This window comes from Nyctereutes procyonoides, unplaced genomic scaffold (genome assembly GCF_905146905.1).
Source record: "Nyctereutes procyonoides isolate TBG_1078 unplaced genomic scaffold, NYPRO_anot_genome, whole genome shotgun sequence".
In the NCBI taxonomy this organism is placed as follows: Eukaryota; Metazoa; Chordata; class Mammalia; order Carnivora; family Canidae; genus Nyctereutes; species Nyctereutes procyonoides.
The window spans coordinates 65,381,238-65,402,717 of NW_026575051.1; the positions used below are offsets into that span (position 1 = coordinate 65,381,238).

At 39.5% G+C, this 21,480-nt stretch overlaps 1 protein-coding gene across 2 annotated transcripts in view; it reads left to right on the plus strand.

Annotated features, from left to right (window-relative positions):
* The first annotated feature begins 95 nt into the window (after positions 1 to 95).
* AFG1L (AFG1 like ATPase) overlaps positions 96 to 21,480 on the plus strand; it is a 201,770-nt gene continuing 180,385 nt past the window's right edge. For both annotated transcript variants that reach the window (XM_055330283.1, XM_055330284.1), the window contains exon 1: positions 96 to 425. In XM_055330283.1, coding sequence (XP_055186258.1) covers positions 290 to 425 — 136 coding nt within the window. In that variant the 5' untranslated portion in view covers positions 96 to 289. The remainder of the gene's footprint in view (positions 426 to 21,480) is intronic.

Below are 21,480 nucleotides of genomic sequence, written 5' to 3' on the forward strand. Positions count from 1 at the left end.
TCCGCCTCCCTAGCCCATCCCCCACCCGCCGTCCCCGGTCCCCCGTCCCGCGACCCCGGGCGCCGCCGCGCTGCATGCTGGGAGTTGTAGTTCCGGCTGGCGGCGCCCGGAAGGACGGAATGGGGCCCCGGAGTCTAGGGCAGCCCTCTCCCTAGCGGAGGTCGCCTTCTTCCTCCGGCTCCCTGTCGTTCCCTCCGGCGTCGCCTTCTGTGAGCGCGGCTTCGTCTGTGCCGCCGTTTCTCTCTCGGGTTTCAATAAAGTTTTCCTCTTCCCTTGCTCAGAGCTCAAGATGGCGGCCTCCTGGTCGCCCTCGGTTACCCTGCGCTTAGTGCAGACCCGGCTGAGAGGGACATGTGTGGGGTGCGGGGCCCGGGCCGCTGCCCTCGCCCCGCCGGCCGCCGCCCCGGGAAGCTCCTTTCGGAAAGGTCAGTGACTGTGCCACGAGTAGGCCGAGCCCACTGCACTGTGAGCGGGGAAGCCCCGGGTCGGCCTCCCTCCCGCCTGTCGGCCCCGGTTGCCCCCTGATCTCACGGCTTTCGGAGCTTGGGGGGCCCCCCCGGGGCGCTCCAGCCTCCCTCGTCCAGGTCGGGCTCCCCTCGAGGCCAGCACTGGAGGAAGCTGAGCCCCGCTCCCCTAACCCTCCCTCTCCTTCCTCCTCCTCTCCCTCCCCCCTCCCTCCTTCCTCCCTCTCCCTTCTCCCCCTCCCCTCCCCTCCCTCCCCCTTCCTTCTCCCTCCTTCCCTTTCCTTCCCCCTCCTCCCCTCCCCCTCTCCCCCTTCTCCCTGCTTCCTCCCCCTCCCCTCCCCTCCCTCCCCCTTCCTTCTCCCTCCTTCCCTTTCCTTCCCCCTCCTCCCCTTCCCCCTGCTTCCTCCCCTCCCCCTCTCCCCCTTCTCCCTGCTTCCTCCCCCTCCCCTCCCCTCCCTCCCCCTTCCTTCTCCCTCCTTCCCTTTCCTTCCCCCTCCTCCCCTTCCCCCTGCTTCCTCCCCTTCCCTCCTCCTCCCCCTTCTCTCTGCTTCCTCCCCCTCCCCTCCCTCCCCCTTCCTTCTCCCTCTTTCCCCCTCCTTCCCCTTCCTTCCCCCTCCCCTCCCTCCCCCTTCCTTCTCCCTCTTTCCCCCTCCTTCCCCTTCCTTCCCCCTCCTCTCCCTCCCCTCCCTTCCCCCTCTTCCCCCTCCCTCTCCCTCCTCCCTCCCTCTCCTCCCTCCTCTCCCTCCCTCTCCCTTCTCTCTCCCTCCCCTCCTTCCCTTCCTTCTCCCTCTCCCTCCTCCCTCCCTTCTCCCTCCTCCTCCCTCCTCCCTTCCCCCTCCCTTCCCCCTCTCCCTCTCCCTCCTCCCTCCCCTCCCTCTCTTCTCCCTCCCTTCTCCCTGCCTCTCCCCCTTCCTTCTCCCTCCCTTCTTCTCCCTCCCGCCCCCTCCTTCCCTTCTCCCTACTCCCTCCGCCCCCCACCCTTGCAGCCTGGGGCCCCTGCGCCACAACCCTTCTGAGTGCTCCACGCCTCGGACTTCTGTGGGCCGGGCTGGCCCCTTGGATTCTGGGACGCGGGTGTCGACATATCTCCCAGCAAAGAGTCCATTCTTCTAGCTCTTTTCAAGTCACCAGAGGAGGCTTCGGTCGGAGGGCTTTTGTCACTGGGCCTGCTCCAGTTAGTTATTCATTCAAATCCTTACATGTCCGTAAGCGAATGAACATGTATCCTGAGCAACCGAGTCTGATTCCGCTGCTGCTCTCCTATGCTCCCCTCGCGCTGCTGCACCGAAGCAGGGGCCAGGTGGCTGGCTCCCTCAGCACGAGGCCCAGGGTTGGGGGCCAGATGGGCAAGGTATATTTTCTGAACGAATGAGGTTATTCTTATTGTCTCTTCCATCCACATAGTCACGTTTTCTTTTTTCTCATCTCCAGGCGCCCCTTCTTCTGGGTCTTATTTGACAGAGAGACAGAGCACGAGTTGGGAGAGCTGCAGGCAGAGGCAGAGGGAGAAGCAGGCCCCCTCAATGTGACCTGAGCCCAAGGCAGATGCTTAACCAACCGAGCCATCCAGGCGCCCCTTCTTCTGTGTCTTAATTTTTTTTTTTTTTGAGATTTTGTTTATTCATGAGAGACACAGAGAGATGGGCAGGCTCCTTGTGGGGAGCCTGATGCAGGACTCGATCCCAGGACCCCAGGATCAAGACCTGAGCCAAAGGCACTTAACCACTGACACCCAGGTGCCCGGTGTCTTAATAAATGGAGACTCATTGGCTTATCTAGCTGAAACTCTATCAGTCTTTATTAATTCTCATCAATGGAGTTGAAATTAATACTAGAACTCTAAGTCTCCTTAGGTTTTTCTGCAAAGCTTAGCATAAATCACTTACTACATAATGGAATATTTTGGTAGCATAAGGGTTGAGTCCTAATACAAACTTTATTTTTTAAATTTGTGAAATAGGTTATAAAAGCAAATGATACAAGAAAGAATGTGGTAAAATGTTCCACCCCGTCCCTTAGCCACTTAGTTTTCCTCCCCAGAGGCAACCTCTAATACTAGTTTCTTATGTATTCTTCCAGACACATTCTCTGTATGAACAAACATATGTGTATAAGCATCTGCAGTTAAAAAATAAAGAAGTACTAACATACCTACCCTCTTGTACCTTTCTTTTTTTTCACTTAGTATGTCTTGGAAATCATTACTTATCAATACATACGGAATTTCCTCATTTTAAATAGTTAAAATAGAATTCTATTCTATGCATCTACCATATGAAAACTTAAGATTGAAGGAATATCATCATGATACCATAAGATTTCCCGAATGCTTATTCTGTTCCATGCAGTATGCTAAGTGCTTTCTACATCCATTATCTCATTTAATTCTTAGTATCCTCATTTTGGGGATGATAAATTCAAGGTTGCAGCAGTTATATGGCTAGTTAAGTGTCAGAACTTGTGGCTTCAAGTAAAGGCCATACTTAGATTTACATCTGACCCTAAAGGCTTTGCTATTAACCTGTATTCATATTTTTAAAAAATTAAATCAAGAATTTTATTGCTTTCTGGGGGCACCTGGGTGGCTCAGTCGGTTAAGCATCTTCCTTTAGCTCAGGTCATGATCCCAGAGTCCTGGCATCAAGCACTGCACAGGGGAGTCTGCTCCTCTCTCTCTCTCCTCTGCTTGTACTCTCCTCTCTCTCTAAATAGATAAATAACATCTTTAAAAAAGTTTTTATTGCTTTAAGAATTATCGCATAGAATTTCAAAATCACTAGAAACCAAAGGGTTAATGGGACTAATTACAGCTGCAGGCTAATAAGTACTGCTGCAACTTTTCCTCCAGACCTTTTTCATTTGCCTTTAAATTTCCCTCCTCCTGGAAGCCTGGGTGGTTCAGCAGTAGAGCATCTGCCTTTGGCTGGGGGGGCTGAGTCCCACATTGGGCTCTCTACATGGAGCCTGCTTCTCCCTCTGCCTGTGTCTTTGCCCCCCCCCCCATGGATGAATAAATAAAATCTTTAAAAACGATTTTATTTATTCATTCATGAGAGACAGAGAGAGGCAGAGGTAGAGACACAGCAAGATTATTGCTAGGTTTGGATGGTTACTAACAATTCAGAGCAAAAATGGAGTGACATTTGTGCCAAAATCACACAAGCAGTGTTGAGTGCGTTGACCGTTCAATGGAAATTACATGCTTCCTGGAGAATCTGACTGATTGGAAAAACAGAAAAAATGAACTTTGGCAAAAATATGCCAAGAAACCAACTTAACTTGAGAAGAAGCTTTGCTGGCTTCTCTGCTTTGGGTAAGAGTGGCCCCTAGAAGTAGGCTTGGTTTAAGCTCCTATGAGATGTTACATGGAAGACTCTCTTTACAGTCTTTTCATGGCTTAGGAGTTCCTCATGGGGCTCACGTTAGGGAATTGAATACTTTCAGCTATGTTCGCTATGTACGTTTGCTTCCAGTAGGCTGATGTGCCCTTATACTGTCTGAATCCTGGAGACCTGGAGTTATTAGGGACCAGGAAAAACAAGCACCTGGAGGGCTAGCTCCAACCTCAGTAGATAGGACCTTATGAGGTACTGTTGACCATCCATTCTAAAGTGAAACTAAAGGCAATTAAGCCATTTAGGATCATGACCTGAGCTGAAGGCAGACACTTAACCCACTGAGCCACCCAGGTGCCCAATAAAAAGAAAATTTACATTGAAATGTTTTTCAGTATTTAGAGTCTGATTTTAAAATGGGTTTTGTATCCCTCAATTTTGCATGGGGGTATTTACTGTTTACTGTATTCATCTGCATTTTTTTTCATCTTTTCACATCTACTCTTTTACTACTGTGTAATGTGAGAGAAGCACTGGCTTAATGTTAAATGAAAGGAGGAAATAGACCAAGACAAGGAATGAGGGGAAAGGAAGAGCATAGTCTTTGTTTTTATGTCTCATCTAAGCTTTATGCTAGCCCTGGCTCCAAGGTGTTTTGGAAACTAACTATGAAGAATTTAGGGATCATAATATGCTCTTCATCCAAATCAGCCTACCTGATTGCCTAACTTTAAATTCCTTGGGAAATACAACCTTATAAGTTCCATTTTGGGATATGTGTATTTACATTAGTTTATTGAAAATTTAAATTTAAATTTGGTATTTTAGTGTAATTTAAATATATACGCTCAATTTTTATTTTATTCCCGTTTTCTTTTAGGTCTAAGTGTATCTTCATGTAATGTAGAGGTTGTTCAACCTCCAGATAGTTAAGGGGAAACATTTTTTTAGAGATTAGAGTGGCCATGATGTGGGTGGAAAATGCCTCAAATTTGCCATTCAGTTGAAGCCTTGTATTATTAATTGTGTGTGTGTGTGGGGGGGGGGAGGTTGCGGAGGAGGAAGTGAATGAAATTGAGTCTCAGCCCTTGAATAGCTCACAGTATTGGAAGAGTGATGAAATTATAATAGCTAACATTGAGCCCTTATAATGTCACTGGTAAGTCTGACTTTTTCTAAAATTTTTTATTTATTTATGATAGTCACAGAGAGAGAGAGGCAGAGACACAGGCAGAGGGAGAAGCAGGCTCCATGCACCGGAAGCCCGACGTGGGATTCGATCCCGGGTCTCCAGGATCGCGCCTGGGTGGCGCAACCAAACCGCTGCGCCACCCAGGGATCCCAAGTCTGACTTTTTCTATGTTCCAGGTGATCTGCTGGCAGTTTTTCTCTCATAATTTAATCCATAAAAACCCTGTAAAATACTTTTACCTCTATTTCATAGATGGATAAACATTCCAAATGGGATGTGAACCCAAGCACTCTTTGGTCCAGAACCACAAACTTAACCATTGTTTTCTGGCTCCTTAACATAACAATGGACATTAATAACCCATCATTTAGGCTCATTTTAGTGTTGTAGGATTATGGAGGTGAAAGCTCTGCTTGGAGAGTTGAGGATGTTGTAGCACAAGCATAGAAGTGGGCTGTACAAACCTTTATTGGTTTATTGGCCCTCAGGGAGAGCAGCTAGAGATGAAGCTGGGGAGGTGGCCTGGATCTGGTTAAAAGTCCTGTATAGTGTGCGAAGACATCTAGGCTCAGTAGGACGCTGGTGGAGGTTTCATAAATAGAAAAGTTGTATCGGTGTTAGCATGATTATCATTGCTGCCTGAAAGACAGATTGGAAATCCTGGCTGGAGAATACTGGAAGCTTGGTGGTTATTTAGAAGGAAGTTGTAGTTCTGGAGAGAGCTGTTCATAGCCTGAATTACTGCTGTGGTGAGGTGGGAAGCAAGGAAGGGGATTCAGAGACAATTCTTTGGTAGAATTGCCAGACATTGGGGGAGACAAGGAAAGAGAAGAGTTGAATCAACTTAGGTTTCCTAGTTTGGGTAATTTGATGGCATCAACATCCATCTGTCAAGGTAAACAAACCAAACACACAAAAAGTAGGGCCAGAGATGTTTTAGGGAGAGATTTCATTTTGAACTTGTTAAATTTGAGGTGGTTATGACAGTTCTGGGTAAATAAGTTTAATTAGTTATAGAGAATATGAGGGTCTGAGACTAAGAAAGGAAATATGAGGATGGAAGAACTAGCCTGGGGATATTTCTAAAGTGAAAAAGAGAAAAGGCTAAGGGTGAGTCCTTGGGAAAATTGACATTTTATGAGAAGAATATGACCTTGTTGGAGAGCATTAAGAGAATCCTAGGAAAAGTAGAAGAGAAACCAAAGAGGAGAATGTTTCTAGGTTTTCTAAAATTGAAAATTAGTGTATCTGAAAATTCTATTTTGTTTAAGCTAGCCTTAGAAATTGTTTCATAGAGGCAGGTACTGTGAGAAGCCACATCTTGTTTGTTTTTTTTAAAGATTTTATTTATTTATTCATGAAAGACACACAGAGAGAGTCAGAGACACAGGCAGAGGGAGAAGCAGGCTCCATGCAGGGAGCCAGATGCAGGACTCAATCCCAGGACCCTGGGATCATGCCCTGAGTTAAAGGCAGATGTTCAACCGGTGAGCCGCCCAGGCCTCCCAAGAAGCCACATCTTGTGATTTCCTCTCTAGTGTCTTTTTGTATCTCATTATTAAATGATGACTCATGTTTATCCTTGGCTCCACAATCTCTTCTTTACTAAGTGTATACAGGAGATCTTGATTGGGCATTTATATGAGAACTAATGTACCTCAACCAAAGGAATCGGTATAATTTATTGGTGGTATATATTAGTGATTAAGAAATGGGCTTTGGACTTTAGTACCCAATTAGATGAATATCCTTATGTGAAACCTCATGTTTCTTGGATTTCATTAACATCCATTTATTAGAAAAGAATGTTCATGCCTACTCTTGACACTGATAACTTTCTGATAATGGTTTTGTCCAATTCGTTTTTAAAAAGCATAGCACAGCTTATCACATAGGCAGAGCTGGTACCCTAGGTGTAGTTCTAGGGTGGAGGGAGGGGCAGATAACCAAGGGTGGGTCTGAGAATAGAACTGATAGGAAGGAATATAAGAGGTCCAGAAATGGGTGATCGATCTGTAGATTAGCACTGCTGTACACGTCAAGAGCTTCATTTTCTTTAAAAAAATAGAATTTAAATGGGGGTATAACTATTCTTTTGATTTGTCTTTTTACTAAAAGTATCACAGAAATAATAGGTGTTAAGTGTCTAGAAACTGGTAGTTCAGCCTTGGGCCTGGTATAGTAATATGTTCCATAAATTCTCTGACAAGTGATCTAGCCTCTACTTGAATATGTTTAATACTTGTTCTCCTAGGTCACTCATAATTTTCTCTGGCCTGTAACTAAGTTTTATTCTAATTTCTCTCTTAAAAACCCCTTTCTCTCTGTTCTTCCTGCTGTGTTATGTCTTCTTTACCTAAGGTCCTTGATTGAGGTCCCATTTCTGCATCTACTCTACTGGAGTTCCTGATACTTTGACCTTCAGATTCTTTTTCATAGCTTTTGTTCATTGTCTTGCTTGTACTGCCTTATTTCTTCTCTTCATTAAGCCCATTCTAGGAATTAATTTTTTTTAATTAATTTTTTAAAATGTATTTTTTTAAAGATTTTATTTATTCATGAGACACACACACACACACACACACACATACACACACACACAGAGAGGCAGAGACACAGGCAGAGGGAGAAGCAGGCTCCATGCCAGGAGCCCGATGAGGGACTCGATCCCAGGTCTCCAGGATTACATCCTGGGCCAAAGGCAGGCGCTAAACCACTGAGCCACCCAGGGATCCCCATAGGAATTACTTTTCAATGCATAATCTATTCATGTTCTTGACCTGGTAGCAGTTTTCAACAACTTTTAAAGCCTGAGTATATAATTCTTAGAGTAGTTCCTTCATAGCTTCATAAGGCAACTATATCTTAAATGTAAACCATGTAGATTCCATTAAAAAATTCTTATGTGAGTGTGAGTATATAAAATTTAAAGTAAATGAACATAACAAATGTTATTTTTCTTTAGCACTTGAAAGAAAATAGATCCCTTAGATCTCATTATTAAATAGTGTATGAACCGAGTGAATATTAAGGAGTTACTCAGTATGCTAGGCCATGCCTATAATTACTTCAGAATAGCTTTATTCAGATTTTTAGGCGGTATTTTACTGATTTGTTATCATGAAATTTAAAGTACTATTTTTTTTCCTTTTGTAAAGTTATACACTGGCACATTAAGATTAACCAGCTTCTAAAGGAAAAGAATGATAACCAGCAAGCATTTAGTTTTAATTTTCATAATTTTTCTATTTAAATCAAAAGCACCCTTTTAAAGCCCCTAAATCAGCCTTTTATAAATAAAGTAAATCATCTTGTGATGCATTCCTTGATGATGGCTTATGTTGTTTTTCTAAAGAAAGAGTTTAATTAAGATTTGATTTTCTTCTGTTCTGCACTTTGTTTATTCATCACTGAATCAAACATGGGTCTTTAATGTCACTGGTAAGTCTGACTTTTTGGGTCATTGATGACCATTGCAGTTTTTAAAAAAACAGCTGAATATTTATATTTGGGATATGATTAGAACATAACAGAGCGTAAATAGGCTGCCTATGACCTTAGTATGGGCTTTTGTCATTGTAGGAGAACATTTCTGGTCAGTGGCCACTGTTTACAGTTTGTTAAAATCAACACAAATGTACAAATAACTCATGAATAATTGTGAACACGGTATTTGAATGGATGTTTAATAAATATGCATTAAAAATCTAATTACAGTAATGAAGTTTACAGCTGAAATTTTAATCCAGCCCTTTAGAAATATTAAATGTGCTTTTCCTGATTGTGCATTTTTCTCACAGCAGTTGGGTAAACATTTTAAACTGGAAATCTAAATTCCTTATATAGTTTTGATTTCATTTAACTAAGCATGTGTTCTTTTTTGGCAACAGTCTTCTTCCTCTTTGTGAAGAAGTGAACCTCCTTTTATTCCATAACTGTTACTTTGAAGAATTTTGATCAGTTCTATCTTAGGACTGATGAACATATGGGATACCAGATGAATAATAAAATGTGACCTGCAAAGACAAGATTGTGATTTTGGTTTCATTGATTGTATTGGGACAGTAATTTAATTTGGTATTTCCATTTTCTCATCTGTGGAAATGGGATTAATTATCCTAACTCTACCTTCCTTGCAGGTCATTTATGAGGCTCAAATAAGTTATTATGTGAGAAAGTACTTTGGAAAGTATAAGAACTTTTTTTTAAAGATTTTATTTATTTATTCATGAAAGACACACAGAGAGAGGCAGAGACATAGGCAGAGGGAGAAGCAGGCTCCATGCATGGAAGTTCAATGTGGGACTCCCTGGTCTCCAGGATCACACCCTGGGCTGAAGGCGGCACTAAACTGCTGAGCCACCCGGGCTGCCCAACTATAAGAATTGTTAAATAAATGTGGACTATGCTAGGAGTAATTGAAATATTATTAAAATGCTAGAGGTGGTAGATTCCAGTCAGTGAGTAGAAATGGAATGAATTCAAGTCTACAGAATTACTGAAGTAATTTTAACTTTGGGGAGGACTCCTTATCTTAACAATGGCAAAGGACTCAGTCTGATTTCAGTGCTTTGAATTCTAGAAAATGCAGTTTTGATTTTTTTTTTTTCTTTAAGATTGTGGAAAGGGCTTCTGTAGGTAACCAATGATAGTTTCTGTTCTCCTGGATTTACTGCCTTTTCTCTGGATACTTTGAATATCTAGAGGTTCTTTGTCATAATGTTTCAAAGAAAGCTGTTAACTTTGATTTATAGTAGCAAGTAAAATATCTTAATTTAGTAAGAAATTGATACTGTTTTCAAAAGCAACTTAAGTAGTTGTGAATTATTTGCTGTTCAGAAAGCTATAAACAATATTTTAGGGGCACCTGGGTGGCTCCGTGTTAAGCATCTGCCTTTGGCTCTGGTTGTGATCCTGGGGTCCTGGGATTGAGTCCCTTATCAGGCGCCCTGCAGGGAGCCTGTTTCTCCCTCTGCCTATGTCTGCCTCTCTCTTTGTGTCTCTCATGAATAAATAAATAGAATTTTAAAAAAAGATTTTATTTATTCATGAGACACACACACACACACACACACACACACAGAGGCAGAGACACAGGCAGAGGGAGAAGCAGGCTCCATGCAGGGAGCCCGATGTGGGACTCAATCTCGGGTCCCCAGGATCACGCCCTGGGCTGAAGGCGGCGCTAAACCTCTGAGCCACCAGGGCTGCTCAAATAAATAGAATCTTAAAAAAATATCAAAAGATAATATTTTATAGAATCAGAATAATAGAGGTGAATTAATGACCTCTGTGTCATATAGTCAAATAATGTTAGATAGGCATGTAGTTTCTACTTTAACTATTTCTTTCATTTTTGGGTAGCCCTACATGTTAGAAGATTCTTTTTAAAAATATTTTATTTACTTATTTTAGGTAATCTCTATACTCAACGTGGGAGTTGAATTCACGACCCCCAAAAAGTCTTGGGCTCCTCAGATTGAGCAGCCAGGTGCCCCTAGAAAATTGTTTAAGTAGAATGAAATTTGAGCTTTTCTTTACCTTCTTTCATTCATATTGAATCTTTCCTCAGGCACAACATATATAACTAGTCCTAATTGCACATATGACAGTTATTTAAATAGATCAAGACTGATAATATCATTTACTTATTCATTCATTCATCAAATTTTTGGGTGCTTCCTTGTCCTGATTCCATTTGACAACCTTTCAAACATTAAACACTTATATTTCTTCCATTCATTCATTTATCCCCCAAATATTTCTTGGTGCCATCTATATGCTAGACATGGGGAGTTGGATATTCTTACTATGTTGCTTCTCAGTGTCAACTGTCCCTTGTCCTATTAGTCAAATATCATGACATGGTTTCTAGATCCCTAGAACTACTTCCCTTCTTGAGAATACACTCTACTTTCTGAATGTTACTCTGAAAATATGGTCTCCATATCTCAATATATTCTTTCAGATATGTCTGGCTGGAGTAGTGTTATAGGTTACCTTTCCTGTGGCCTGTTATGTTCATGTCTCACCTTAAGACTCCTAGGGCTGTTAAGACAGATCTCTCCAATTTGTACTTGGTTAAGTTTTTCTTTTTAAAAAATATAAAAATTTTTTATTAAATAAATATAACAGTACATGTGTGGTAAAAAATATAGAAAACTATTAAGTATACTTAAAATATTAAAAAGTCGTGGGGCACCTGGGGGTGGTTCAGTTGGGTAAGTGTCTGCCTTTGGCTCAGTTCATGATCCCAGAGTCCTGGGATCGAGTCCTGCATTGGGCTCCCTGCTCAGCGAGTTTACTACTTCTCCCTCTGCCCCTCCCTTTGCTCACACTCTCTCTCTTTCTCTCTCAAATAAATAACTTTTTCTTGGTTTATTTTTTTAAATTTTATTTGAGGTGTAATATTCATTTAGAAAAGTACACATAGTTTTAAAGCCTATTGAATTTTGACAAAGAGAGTAGATCTGTGTAAATACGGACTAACTAAAGAAATAGAACATTTATAGTGCCTGAGAAAACTATTGTGCACCCTCTGAGTCACTAATCCTTTACTTGAGATGGTAATCAACATCCTGACAAATATTACTATTGATTTATTTTGCATGTTTTTGAATTTTATATAAAAAGAATCATGATTCTGAAATATTTTACTTAACGTTATGTTGGTGAGGTTCATCAGTCTTTTATATATAGCAACAGCTAATTCATTTGCTGAATATAATATGACACTGTATAGTTATACCACAATTTTCTTAAAGGTCTTTTATTTTTTTTAATTGCAGTATAGTTGGCACACCACATTACAGTAGTTCCAGGTGTACACCATAGTGATTGGACAACTCTATATGTTTTGCGGTGCTCACCAAAAGTGTAGCTACTACTGGTCACTATACAATGCTATTACAATACCATTGATTATATTCCCTGTGCTGTATCTTTCATCTCCATCACTTACATGTTCTATAACTGGAAGCTTGTGCCTCCCAATCCTGTTCACCAATTTTGCCCATTGCCCATCTTGTCCTTTGGAAACCACCAGTTTGTTCTGCATTTATGGGTCTGTTTCTGCTTTTTCTTTGTTGTTCTTTTGTTTTTTAGGTTTCATGCATAAGTGAAATCATACAATATTCGTCTCTCTTATTTCATGTAGCATAATACTTTTGAGGTCCATCTATGTTGTTGCAAATGGAAAGATCTCATTCTTTTTTATAGTTAAGTAACATTCTATTGTGTATGTATATACACCATATCTTTTTTATCCATTCATCTATTGATGGATATTTAGGTTGCTCCATATCTTGGCTATTATAAATAATGCTGCAATAAACTAGGGGTGCATATATTTTTTCAAATTAGTGTTTTTGTTTTCTTTGGGTAAATACTAGTGGAATTACTGGATTGTATGCATTTCTATTTTTAATCTTTTGCATTATTTCATACTGCTTCTTACAGTGGGTGTACCAATTTATATCCCACCAACAGTGCGTGAGGGTTCCTTTTTCTCCACATACTCACCAACACTTGTTTCCTGTCATTTTGATACTAGCCATTCTGACTGATGTAAGGGTTCTACCACAATTTTTAAATCCATTCTACAGTTTTAGATAATTTGGGTTGTTTCCAGTTTTTGGCTACTGCCATTCATAGTACTGTTCTGAGTGTTTGTACATATATTTTGGTGTAGATATGTATGCTTTCGGTTGGGCAGATGTCTGAGAATTGCTGGACCATACAATATATTTTCCTCTTTAGTAGAAAAGGCCAGTTTCCCAAAAATGATTACATAAATATATATTTCTACTAGCGGTATATGAGATTTCAGCTGCCTGTGTCCTCATCAATACTTGTGTTCTTTTTATTTTTAAAGATTTTATTTATTGATTCATGAGAGACAGAGAGAGAGAGAGAGGCAGAGACACAGGCAGAGGGAGAAGCAGGCTCCATGCAGGGAGCCCGATGTGGAACTCGATCCTGGGTCCCCAGGATCAGGCCCTGGCCGAAGGCAGGCGCTAAACCACTGAGCCACCTGGGCTGCCCAATACTTGTATTCTTTTTAATTGTAGTCACTCTACTGAATGTGTAGTGATACCTCATTGTGGTTTTATTTTGCTTTTCCTTGATGACCTTTGAGATTGACCATCATTTTTACATATTTATAGGACACTTGGATAGAATCTTCTATGACATACCTTTTCAAGTATTTGCCCATTTTCCTAATGCATTTTTTGTCTATTTCTTTCTTTTTTTTTTAAGATTTATTTATTTATTCATGAGAGACACAGACTGAGAGAGAGAGGCAGAGACACAGGCAGAGGGAGAAGCAGGCTCCATGCAGGAAGCCAATGTGGGACCCAGTCCTGGATCCCAAGATCATGACCTGAGCTAAAGGCAGGTGCCCAACTGCTGAGCCACCCAGGCATCCTTGTCTATTTCTTAATAATTGTAGTTCTTTATATATTTTGGATATTAGTCCTTTGTCAGATGTATAAGCTGTGTGTGTTTTCTCCTGGTCTGTGGCTTGCATTTTAAGTTTTTTTTTTTCATTTTAGCTTTTTTAATGGAATTTTTTTCCTGAACAGAAATAATTAATTGTAATGTCCATTTTTCAGCCTTTTTTTTTTTTTTGGTAATCCTATTTAATAAATCTTTGCTTCCCTTTAGGTCATGAAGGTATTCTGATATTTTTTAGAAGTTTTGTTTTACTTTTCACACTTTGATCCATGGTCCATCTGGAATTTTTGTATATGATGTTAAATTGGGTCAAGATTCATTTTTTTTTTCATGTGGATCTTCATTGACCTGGAATATCTTTGAATAGAGCATCTTTTTACCAGGCTACTTCAGCACTACCTTTGACATAAATCCAGTGACCATATATATGTGGGTTTCTATTTTTTCCTTCAGTCTATTTTTATGCCAATGCCACAGTGCCCTAATTTTTTAGCTTTTTAACTTTAATATCCATCTGTATGAGTCCTCTAACTTCACTCTTTTTCAAGATTGACTAGACCTAAGTAAGCTGTCTGGTACCACAGCCACCTAGACACACATGGACGTTGAGTGCTTGAAATGTGGCTGTGACTAGGGAAGTAAATTTTATATTTTATTAATTTTAGTTAAATACAGATTTTAAAAAGGATACCTAATTCAGATATTGGAAAATGTTTTTTTAAAAAAAGACTTTATTTTTAGGCAGTTTTAGATTCATAGAAAAATTCAGTGGAAAGTACAGAGATTTCTCAGATACCTCCTGTCCTCATACTTACATAGCTTTCCTCATTATTAACATAAGTATTCTTGGAACAACTTAGGAATATGAATCTACTTTCTCAACTGTAGATTTTGTGAAGTCTAAGTACAGATTAAATATTTCCAGTGAAAATTTAGCATCCAAATTGAGATATAGTCTAAGTATAAAATACATACTGAGAAAAATAAGATATTTAAAAATGTAAAAATCTGAGTACATGTTGATTACAGTTCTTGGTGTCAAGAACTGTGAAGGATCTGAGATTTTATCCTGCTTGCAAGAAACATGTTAGCTTGTCAGGATTTCATGAATGTTGGCAGAAGACGTGAAACTCTGGGTCAGAGACAAAGAATTTTGTTATTCATGGCTCAGCAGGCTATGTGAGTGTCATGTATGCTTCCATTCTCCTTGCCTCTCAAGCCCCATGGCAGTGATGCAGGGGTTGGCCCAGGTGGATGCTGGCATACTCAGGGTTTCCTAAGCTCAGCGTTCCTCAATTCTGAAACAAAACCATTATCTTTTATAAGGATGTTGTGAGTAAATCTTAGATTTTGACCTGTAGGGGAGACATTATACTAGACAGCAACAAATATTTATTGAAAGACTATCCAGGACAAAAGGTGTCTGTGCCTCTACTGAAAGGTGAGCAGAAATTCAAAAGATCTGTGAAAAATTACCTAATGAAATACTATTTTGGATATGTTGGATTAAAGTATGTGATTAAAATTAATTTCACCTCTTTTAAAAAACTTTTTAAAGAATGTAACTCAGAAAAAATTAAGTTATATATGTTCACATTATATTTCTTTTGTACAGCACTGGTTTAAGCTATTCTAGGTCTTGTGCATTGCTTTATAAATTTCAGAATCAGTTTAGGAATTTCCTCAAAAAAGTGTTGGGACTTTTTAAAAAGTGAAGTAAAATTTACCTAGAGTGAAATGTATTTATTATTCAATGAGTTTATTATTCAATGAGTTTTAGCAAATGTTTTCACTGTTACTTGCACTCAATGATAAATGAGTTACTTTATTCAATGAGTTTTAGCAAATGTTTTCACTGTTACTTGCACTCAATGAAGATACAGAAGAGGGGTTGACATACTGTTCCTGGAAAGGGCCAAATAGTAAATATTTTATGCTTTGTGGGCTATAGAGTCTCTATAACATTTTTTTTCTTGCCCTTGTTGCAAAAGCAGCCACAGATAATGTTTAAATGAATAGGACCATGTTCCAGTAAAACTTTATAAAAACAGTGAGCTGGAATTGGCCCATGGTCTATAGCTTGCTGACTTCTGATAAAGAACATTTCCATCACTCTAGAAAATTCATTCTGCCCTTTTATTCATTCTTTTTATTTTGTAGGTGATTACTGTTCTGATTTCTGTCCCCATAGATTAATTTTTTGACCACAATGATTTTATCTGTTCTTGGAACTCATAAATGGAATTATTAGTATATACTTGTTTCTGGTTTCTTTTACTTTACATGTTTTTCAGAAAAACTACTAAAGCATAAAATCATATGAGTCAATTTTTATTGCTGAGTAGTATTCCATTATATGAATATACCATAATTTGTTTATTCATTCTCCTTTTAGTGGACATTTTAGTTGTCTCCAGCTGCTACAGTCTTATTAGGTATGTTTTCATTTCTGGAAACAGGAGTGGCATTTCTAGTTCATATAGGGAGTGTAGTTTATAAGAAACTGTCATACTGTTGTCTAAAGTGATTTTGCAAAAAAAAAGTGATTTTGCTATTTTATACACTCAATAATGTATGAATGTTATGGTTGCTATATATTTTTACCAAAAATTGAGGTTGTCAAGGTTTTAAATTTTAACCATTTTAGTGAATGGAAACGTTATCTTACTGTGGCTTAAAGTTGCAATGCCGGGGTACTTGGCTGGCTCAGTTGGTAGAACATGTGACTCTTGATCTTGTCGTGAGTTTGAGCCCCATGTTGACTGTAGAGATAATTAAAAAAAAATTGCATCTACCTAATGACTAAAGATGTCCAATGATATTTTCATGTGTTTGTTACCGTTCAAGTGTCTTTTATCAAGTATCTGTTGATGCTCTTCTATTATTTATTTATTTATTTTAAAGATTTTATTTATTGAGAGAGACAGTGAGAGTGCAAGTGGTGGGAGGGGTAGAGGGAAAGGGTGAGAGAGAATCTTAAGCAGATTCTGCAGTGAATATGGAGCCGGATGCGGGACTCAATCTCATGACCCTGAGATCATGACCTAACCTGAAATCAAGAGTCAGCTGCTTAAGCAGCTGAGCCACCTAAGTTCTCTACTTCTGTCCCTTTTAAATTTGGGTTATTGGGCTTATTGGGAGATGTTCCTTATACTGGTTACAAGTTCTGTTTTTTGGGTTTTGTTTTGTTTTATTTTTGGTAATATATATGTATTGGGAATATTCCTGTTGGAATATTTTTGAAGGACTTTTTTTAAGATTTATTTTTTATTTTTAAAGATTTACTTATTTATTCATGAGAGACACACACAGAGAGAGAGAGAGAGAGAGAGAGAGGCAGAGACACAGGCAGAGGGAGAAGCAAGTTCCTCACAAGTTCCTCACAGCAAGCCAGTTGTGGGACTCGATCCTGGATCCTTGGCTCACGCCCTGAGCTGAAGGCAGACATTCAACTCCTGAGCCACCCAGGCACCCCCCTTTTTTTTTTTCCTGGTGTCCCTTTGAAGAACTTTTTAATTAAAAAATTATACAAAGTCATATTCCACAAAATTCACCCTGTTAAAGTGTATAATTCAGTATATTTGGTACATTCACAAAATTGTGGAGACATCACCAGTAATTCCATAACTTTATTTATTTATTTATTTATTTATTTATTTATTTATTTATTTATTTAGATTTTATTTGAGAGAGAGCTAGTGAGCAAGAGAGCACAAGGAGGGGGAGCAACAAAGGGAGAGAGAGAAGCAGGTTCCGCATTGAGTACAGAGCCCAACACAGGGCTCGATCCCAGGACTCTGGGACCATGACCTGAGCCGAAAGCAGATGCTTAACTGACTGAGCCACCAGGCACCCCAAATTCCATGACGTTTTTACTGCCCCCAAGAAGAAATCCAATACTCATTAGCAGTCACTACCTGTTCCTCTCCTCTACCCCTTCCTCCACTGCCCCCAGCCCTGACAACCACTAATTTATTTTATGTCTGGATGGATTTGCCTACTGATGTTTCATATAAATGGGATTGTACAATGCGTGGTCTTATGTTGGTTTCTTTCACTTAGCATAATATTTTTGAGGATTATCCAAATTGCTTATATCAGTACTTCATTCCTTTTTTTTTTTTTTTTTAGTACTTCATTCCTTATCATGGCTGAATAATTCATTGTATGGATGGATATGCCATATTTTGTTTATTAGTTGATGGAGTTTTGGCTGTTTCCACTTTTTGGCTAATCCAAATAATGGTATTATCAACATTTGTGTGTACATTTTTGTGTGGATATATGTTTTCATTTCTCCTGGGTGTATACTTAGGAGTAGAATTGCTGGGTCATGTCATAACTCTGTTAACTTTTTGAGGAACTGTTACTGTTTTCAAAAATATCTGCACTATTTTACATTCCTACCGGTAATATCTGAGGGTTCTATTTTCACCATTTCCTCTTTAACACTTACGGTCATTTTGATCTTCGCTCTCCTAGTGGGTGTGAAGTGGTATTGAATTGTGGTTTGGGTTTGCATTTCCCTATCAACTACTCATATTGAACATCTTTTCATGTATTTATTGACCATTCATATATTTATGTTCAAATCCTTTCCCTATTTAAAAAATTGAGTTATAAAATTGAGTTGTAAGAATTTATATATTCAGGAGCCAAGTTCTGTAGCAAAAATGTGGTTTGCAAATATTTTTCTCATTCTGATGGTAGTTTTCTTTGTTTTTTTTTTTTTTTTTTTTTTTTAAGATTTATTCATGACAGAGAGATAGAGAGAGAGAGAGGCAGAGACACAGGCAGAGGGAGAAGCAGGCTCCGTGCAGGGAGCCCAACATGGGACTCCATCTCTCGTCTCCAGGATCCCACCCCGGGCCGAAGGTGGCGCTAAACTGCTGAGCCATGGGGGTGCCTTGTGGGTAGTTTTCTTGACAATATTCTTTGTGTAAAAGTTTTAATTTTGATGAAGTTCAATTTTTTATTTTTTTGGTTGCTTTTGGTATCATATCTAGGAATCATTGCCTAATATAAAGTCATGAAGATTTAAAATTGTTTTCTTCTAAGCATTTTATAGTTCTTGACTATTTAGGTTTTTGATCCATTCCTACTGGGATTTAATTGAGAATTATTAAGTCTGAATTTCACAGGTAATCGTGGTGTTCAGACAGGATTTGGCTTAGAAGGTCCACACCTATTAGGAGAATAGATCAGAGATTGGCAAGCTTTTTTTTTGGTAAAGGACCAGATAACAAGTATTTTTGGCCTTGCAGGCCATATGGTCTTTGTTGCAGCTACTCAACTCTGGAATTGTAGTGTGAAAACTGTTGTAGATGGTATATAAACTAATGGGCATGGCAGAGTTTAGCCTGTAGGCATAGTTTGCAGACTTCTATACTAAATAAATATTTATGTGTAGTTTCTTGTTTGAATTTAATATTTACATTTAAAACCACCTGGAATTTATTTTGGTATGTAGTACGAAGGGATAATCCAATTTTTTCCCTTGTCTCCCTGTGGTCCAAATGTCATTTGTTGAGTAATCTGTTGCCTCCAGTGCATAATTTACTTACTCAACAAATATTTATTGTGTGCTTGTCATATGCCAGGTATTGTAGATAGTAGGTATATAGTGAATTCAACAACCTATCCTCTTGTAGCCTGTAGTCTAGTTGAGAGGGACAGACAAGATGAATAACAACAATGTAAGTTAGGTGATAAAAGAACAGTGATAAGATTTAGTATGCTTCCCTCTTTTATTATATATTACTTTATACCATGAATACTTTTTGAGTATTCTATTCATTGATCTTTTTTTTTTTTAAGATTTATTTATTTTCGAGAGAGTGTGTCTGCACGCATGAGAGAGGGAAAGGGCAGAGAGAGAGGGAGAGAAAGAATCTCCAGCAGACTACATTGAGTGCAGAGCCCGAAGTGGGGCTCAAACTCCTGACCCCTGAACAGGACCTGAGCTGAAACCTAGAGTCGTTCGCTTAACCAACTGAGCCACCCAGGTGCCCCTGTTCATTGATGTGTGTTGATCATAATGTTTTAAATTTACTTTCATATCTGATAAGCAAGATCCCCCTCGTTACTTCTTCACAATTTTCTTTTTTTTTTTTTTAAGATTTTATTTATTTATTCATGGGAGACACAGAGAGGTAGAGACATAGGCAGAGGGAGAAGCAGGCTCCTTGTGGGGAGCCTGATGTGGGACTCAGTCCCAGGATCCTGGGATCATGCCCTGAGCCAAAGGCAGATGCTCAACCACTGAGCCACCCAGGTGCCCCATTTCTTCACAATTTTCTAAGGATTTTTGGTGGAACTGTATTTAATCTGTAAATTGTAAAGAATTGAAGAATTGGTAATGGTGGTAAAGTTGTGTGTGTTTCTAATAATATTATATTTTTCCAAAATTACACTTATGCCCTTGAGATTTTTTATGTCTTAGAAATTGATAATATTGTTCATCTTTATTCTAGACTTTTTGTTATAAGTAGGATCTCCTTATTTTTCTATTGTATTTTCCAAATGATTATTGCTAGTATGTTGGAAAAGATAAAACTGTTAAAGTATTTTTCCAGTAACCTTCTTTTTTGCTTAAGAAGGGACATAAGCTATTGCATTCTTCAAAACTCCTAAGTGGCTTCCTATTGTCTTCAGGGTTAAATTCAACTTATCATTGCAAGGCGCTGTGTTATCTGGTTCCTTTATAATTCTTTAGTAGCTCATGTCTTGCCCCATTGGGCCTTCCACTTTATACCTCAGCCATACTGAACTTGTTTCATTTGGCTTTTGTGTGTGCCATATTCTTTGTGTTTGAGAACCTTCTCTCAGGCTAATGCATCTCATTGCTTCACTCCTTCCCTCTCTCCCTCCCTTCCTTCCCTGGCTAACATCCCTTTGTCCTTTTGCTCTCTAGTGAAACATCATTTCCTCTGAGTACCCTTCCTTAACTCCCTAGGCTAGGTTACTAGCTTCGGCTCTGGGATTTCCTAGCATCCTCCTCTTTCCTTCACTACATATTATATTTTATTAGAGTTGTTTATCCACTTGTTTGTATCTCTCCCAGTACACTGTCAATATTTTGAGTGCAGTTATAGTGTCTTTCCAACTCACCTCCAATTGTATTAGAAGTTTTTAGCACAGAGCTTTGCACTCTTAGTTTAGGTGCTGACTGAGTTCTTTTATTTCATAGGTTTTTCAGTTGATTTTTTTTCAGTATAATTAAGCTTTTGAACTTAAATGCACCTTAGTTAAATTTTATGCTGGTTAGTTTCATCCAGTTTTTCAAAAAAATATTTATTCATGAGAGACACAGAGAGAGAGAGGCAGAGACAGGCAGAGGGAGAAGCAGGCTCCCCATGGGGAGCCCGATGAGGGACTCTATCCCAGGAACCTGGGATCAGGCCCTGAGCTAAAGGCAGACACTCATCCACTTAGCCACCCAGGCATCCCTCATCCAATTTTTGTAGCACATTAACATCTTGAATCAGGATTATGATCCAGCATTGATTTGCCTCCCAACTCTGTGTCCTGTTTATGTTTGAGGACTAGATCATTGTCATTATTTAGTGCCAAATATATCAATATATATTTTTTTTTATCAAAGCTCAAAAAGGTATCCATAAATCTGGTTTGTCAAAATCTTAAAAGCCAACAATGTGAAATATAAGGGTTTTTAGATTTATAGGGAAAGGAATTTCTTCCTCTAACACTTCAGTTTGGGGCTTTTTTTTTTTAATATTTTATTTATTTATTTTAGAGAGCTTTAGAGAGCAAGAAGGGGAAGGGGCAGAAGGAGAGGGAGAGAGGGAATCTTAAGCAGACTCCATGCTGAGCATGGAGCCAAATGTGGGGCTCAGTCTCACAACCTTGAGATCATAACCTGAGCCGAAACCAAGAGTCTGAGGCTTAACTGAGCCACCCGCGTGCCCCAGTTTGGGGCTTTTAATAGAAAAAGCTGCTGCTGGTGTATTTTGGAAGTGCCATTTATTAGCAGAGGCAGGCTGACCCGAGAGTGCAGGCAGGGGCAGAGCGC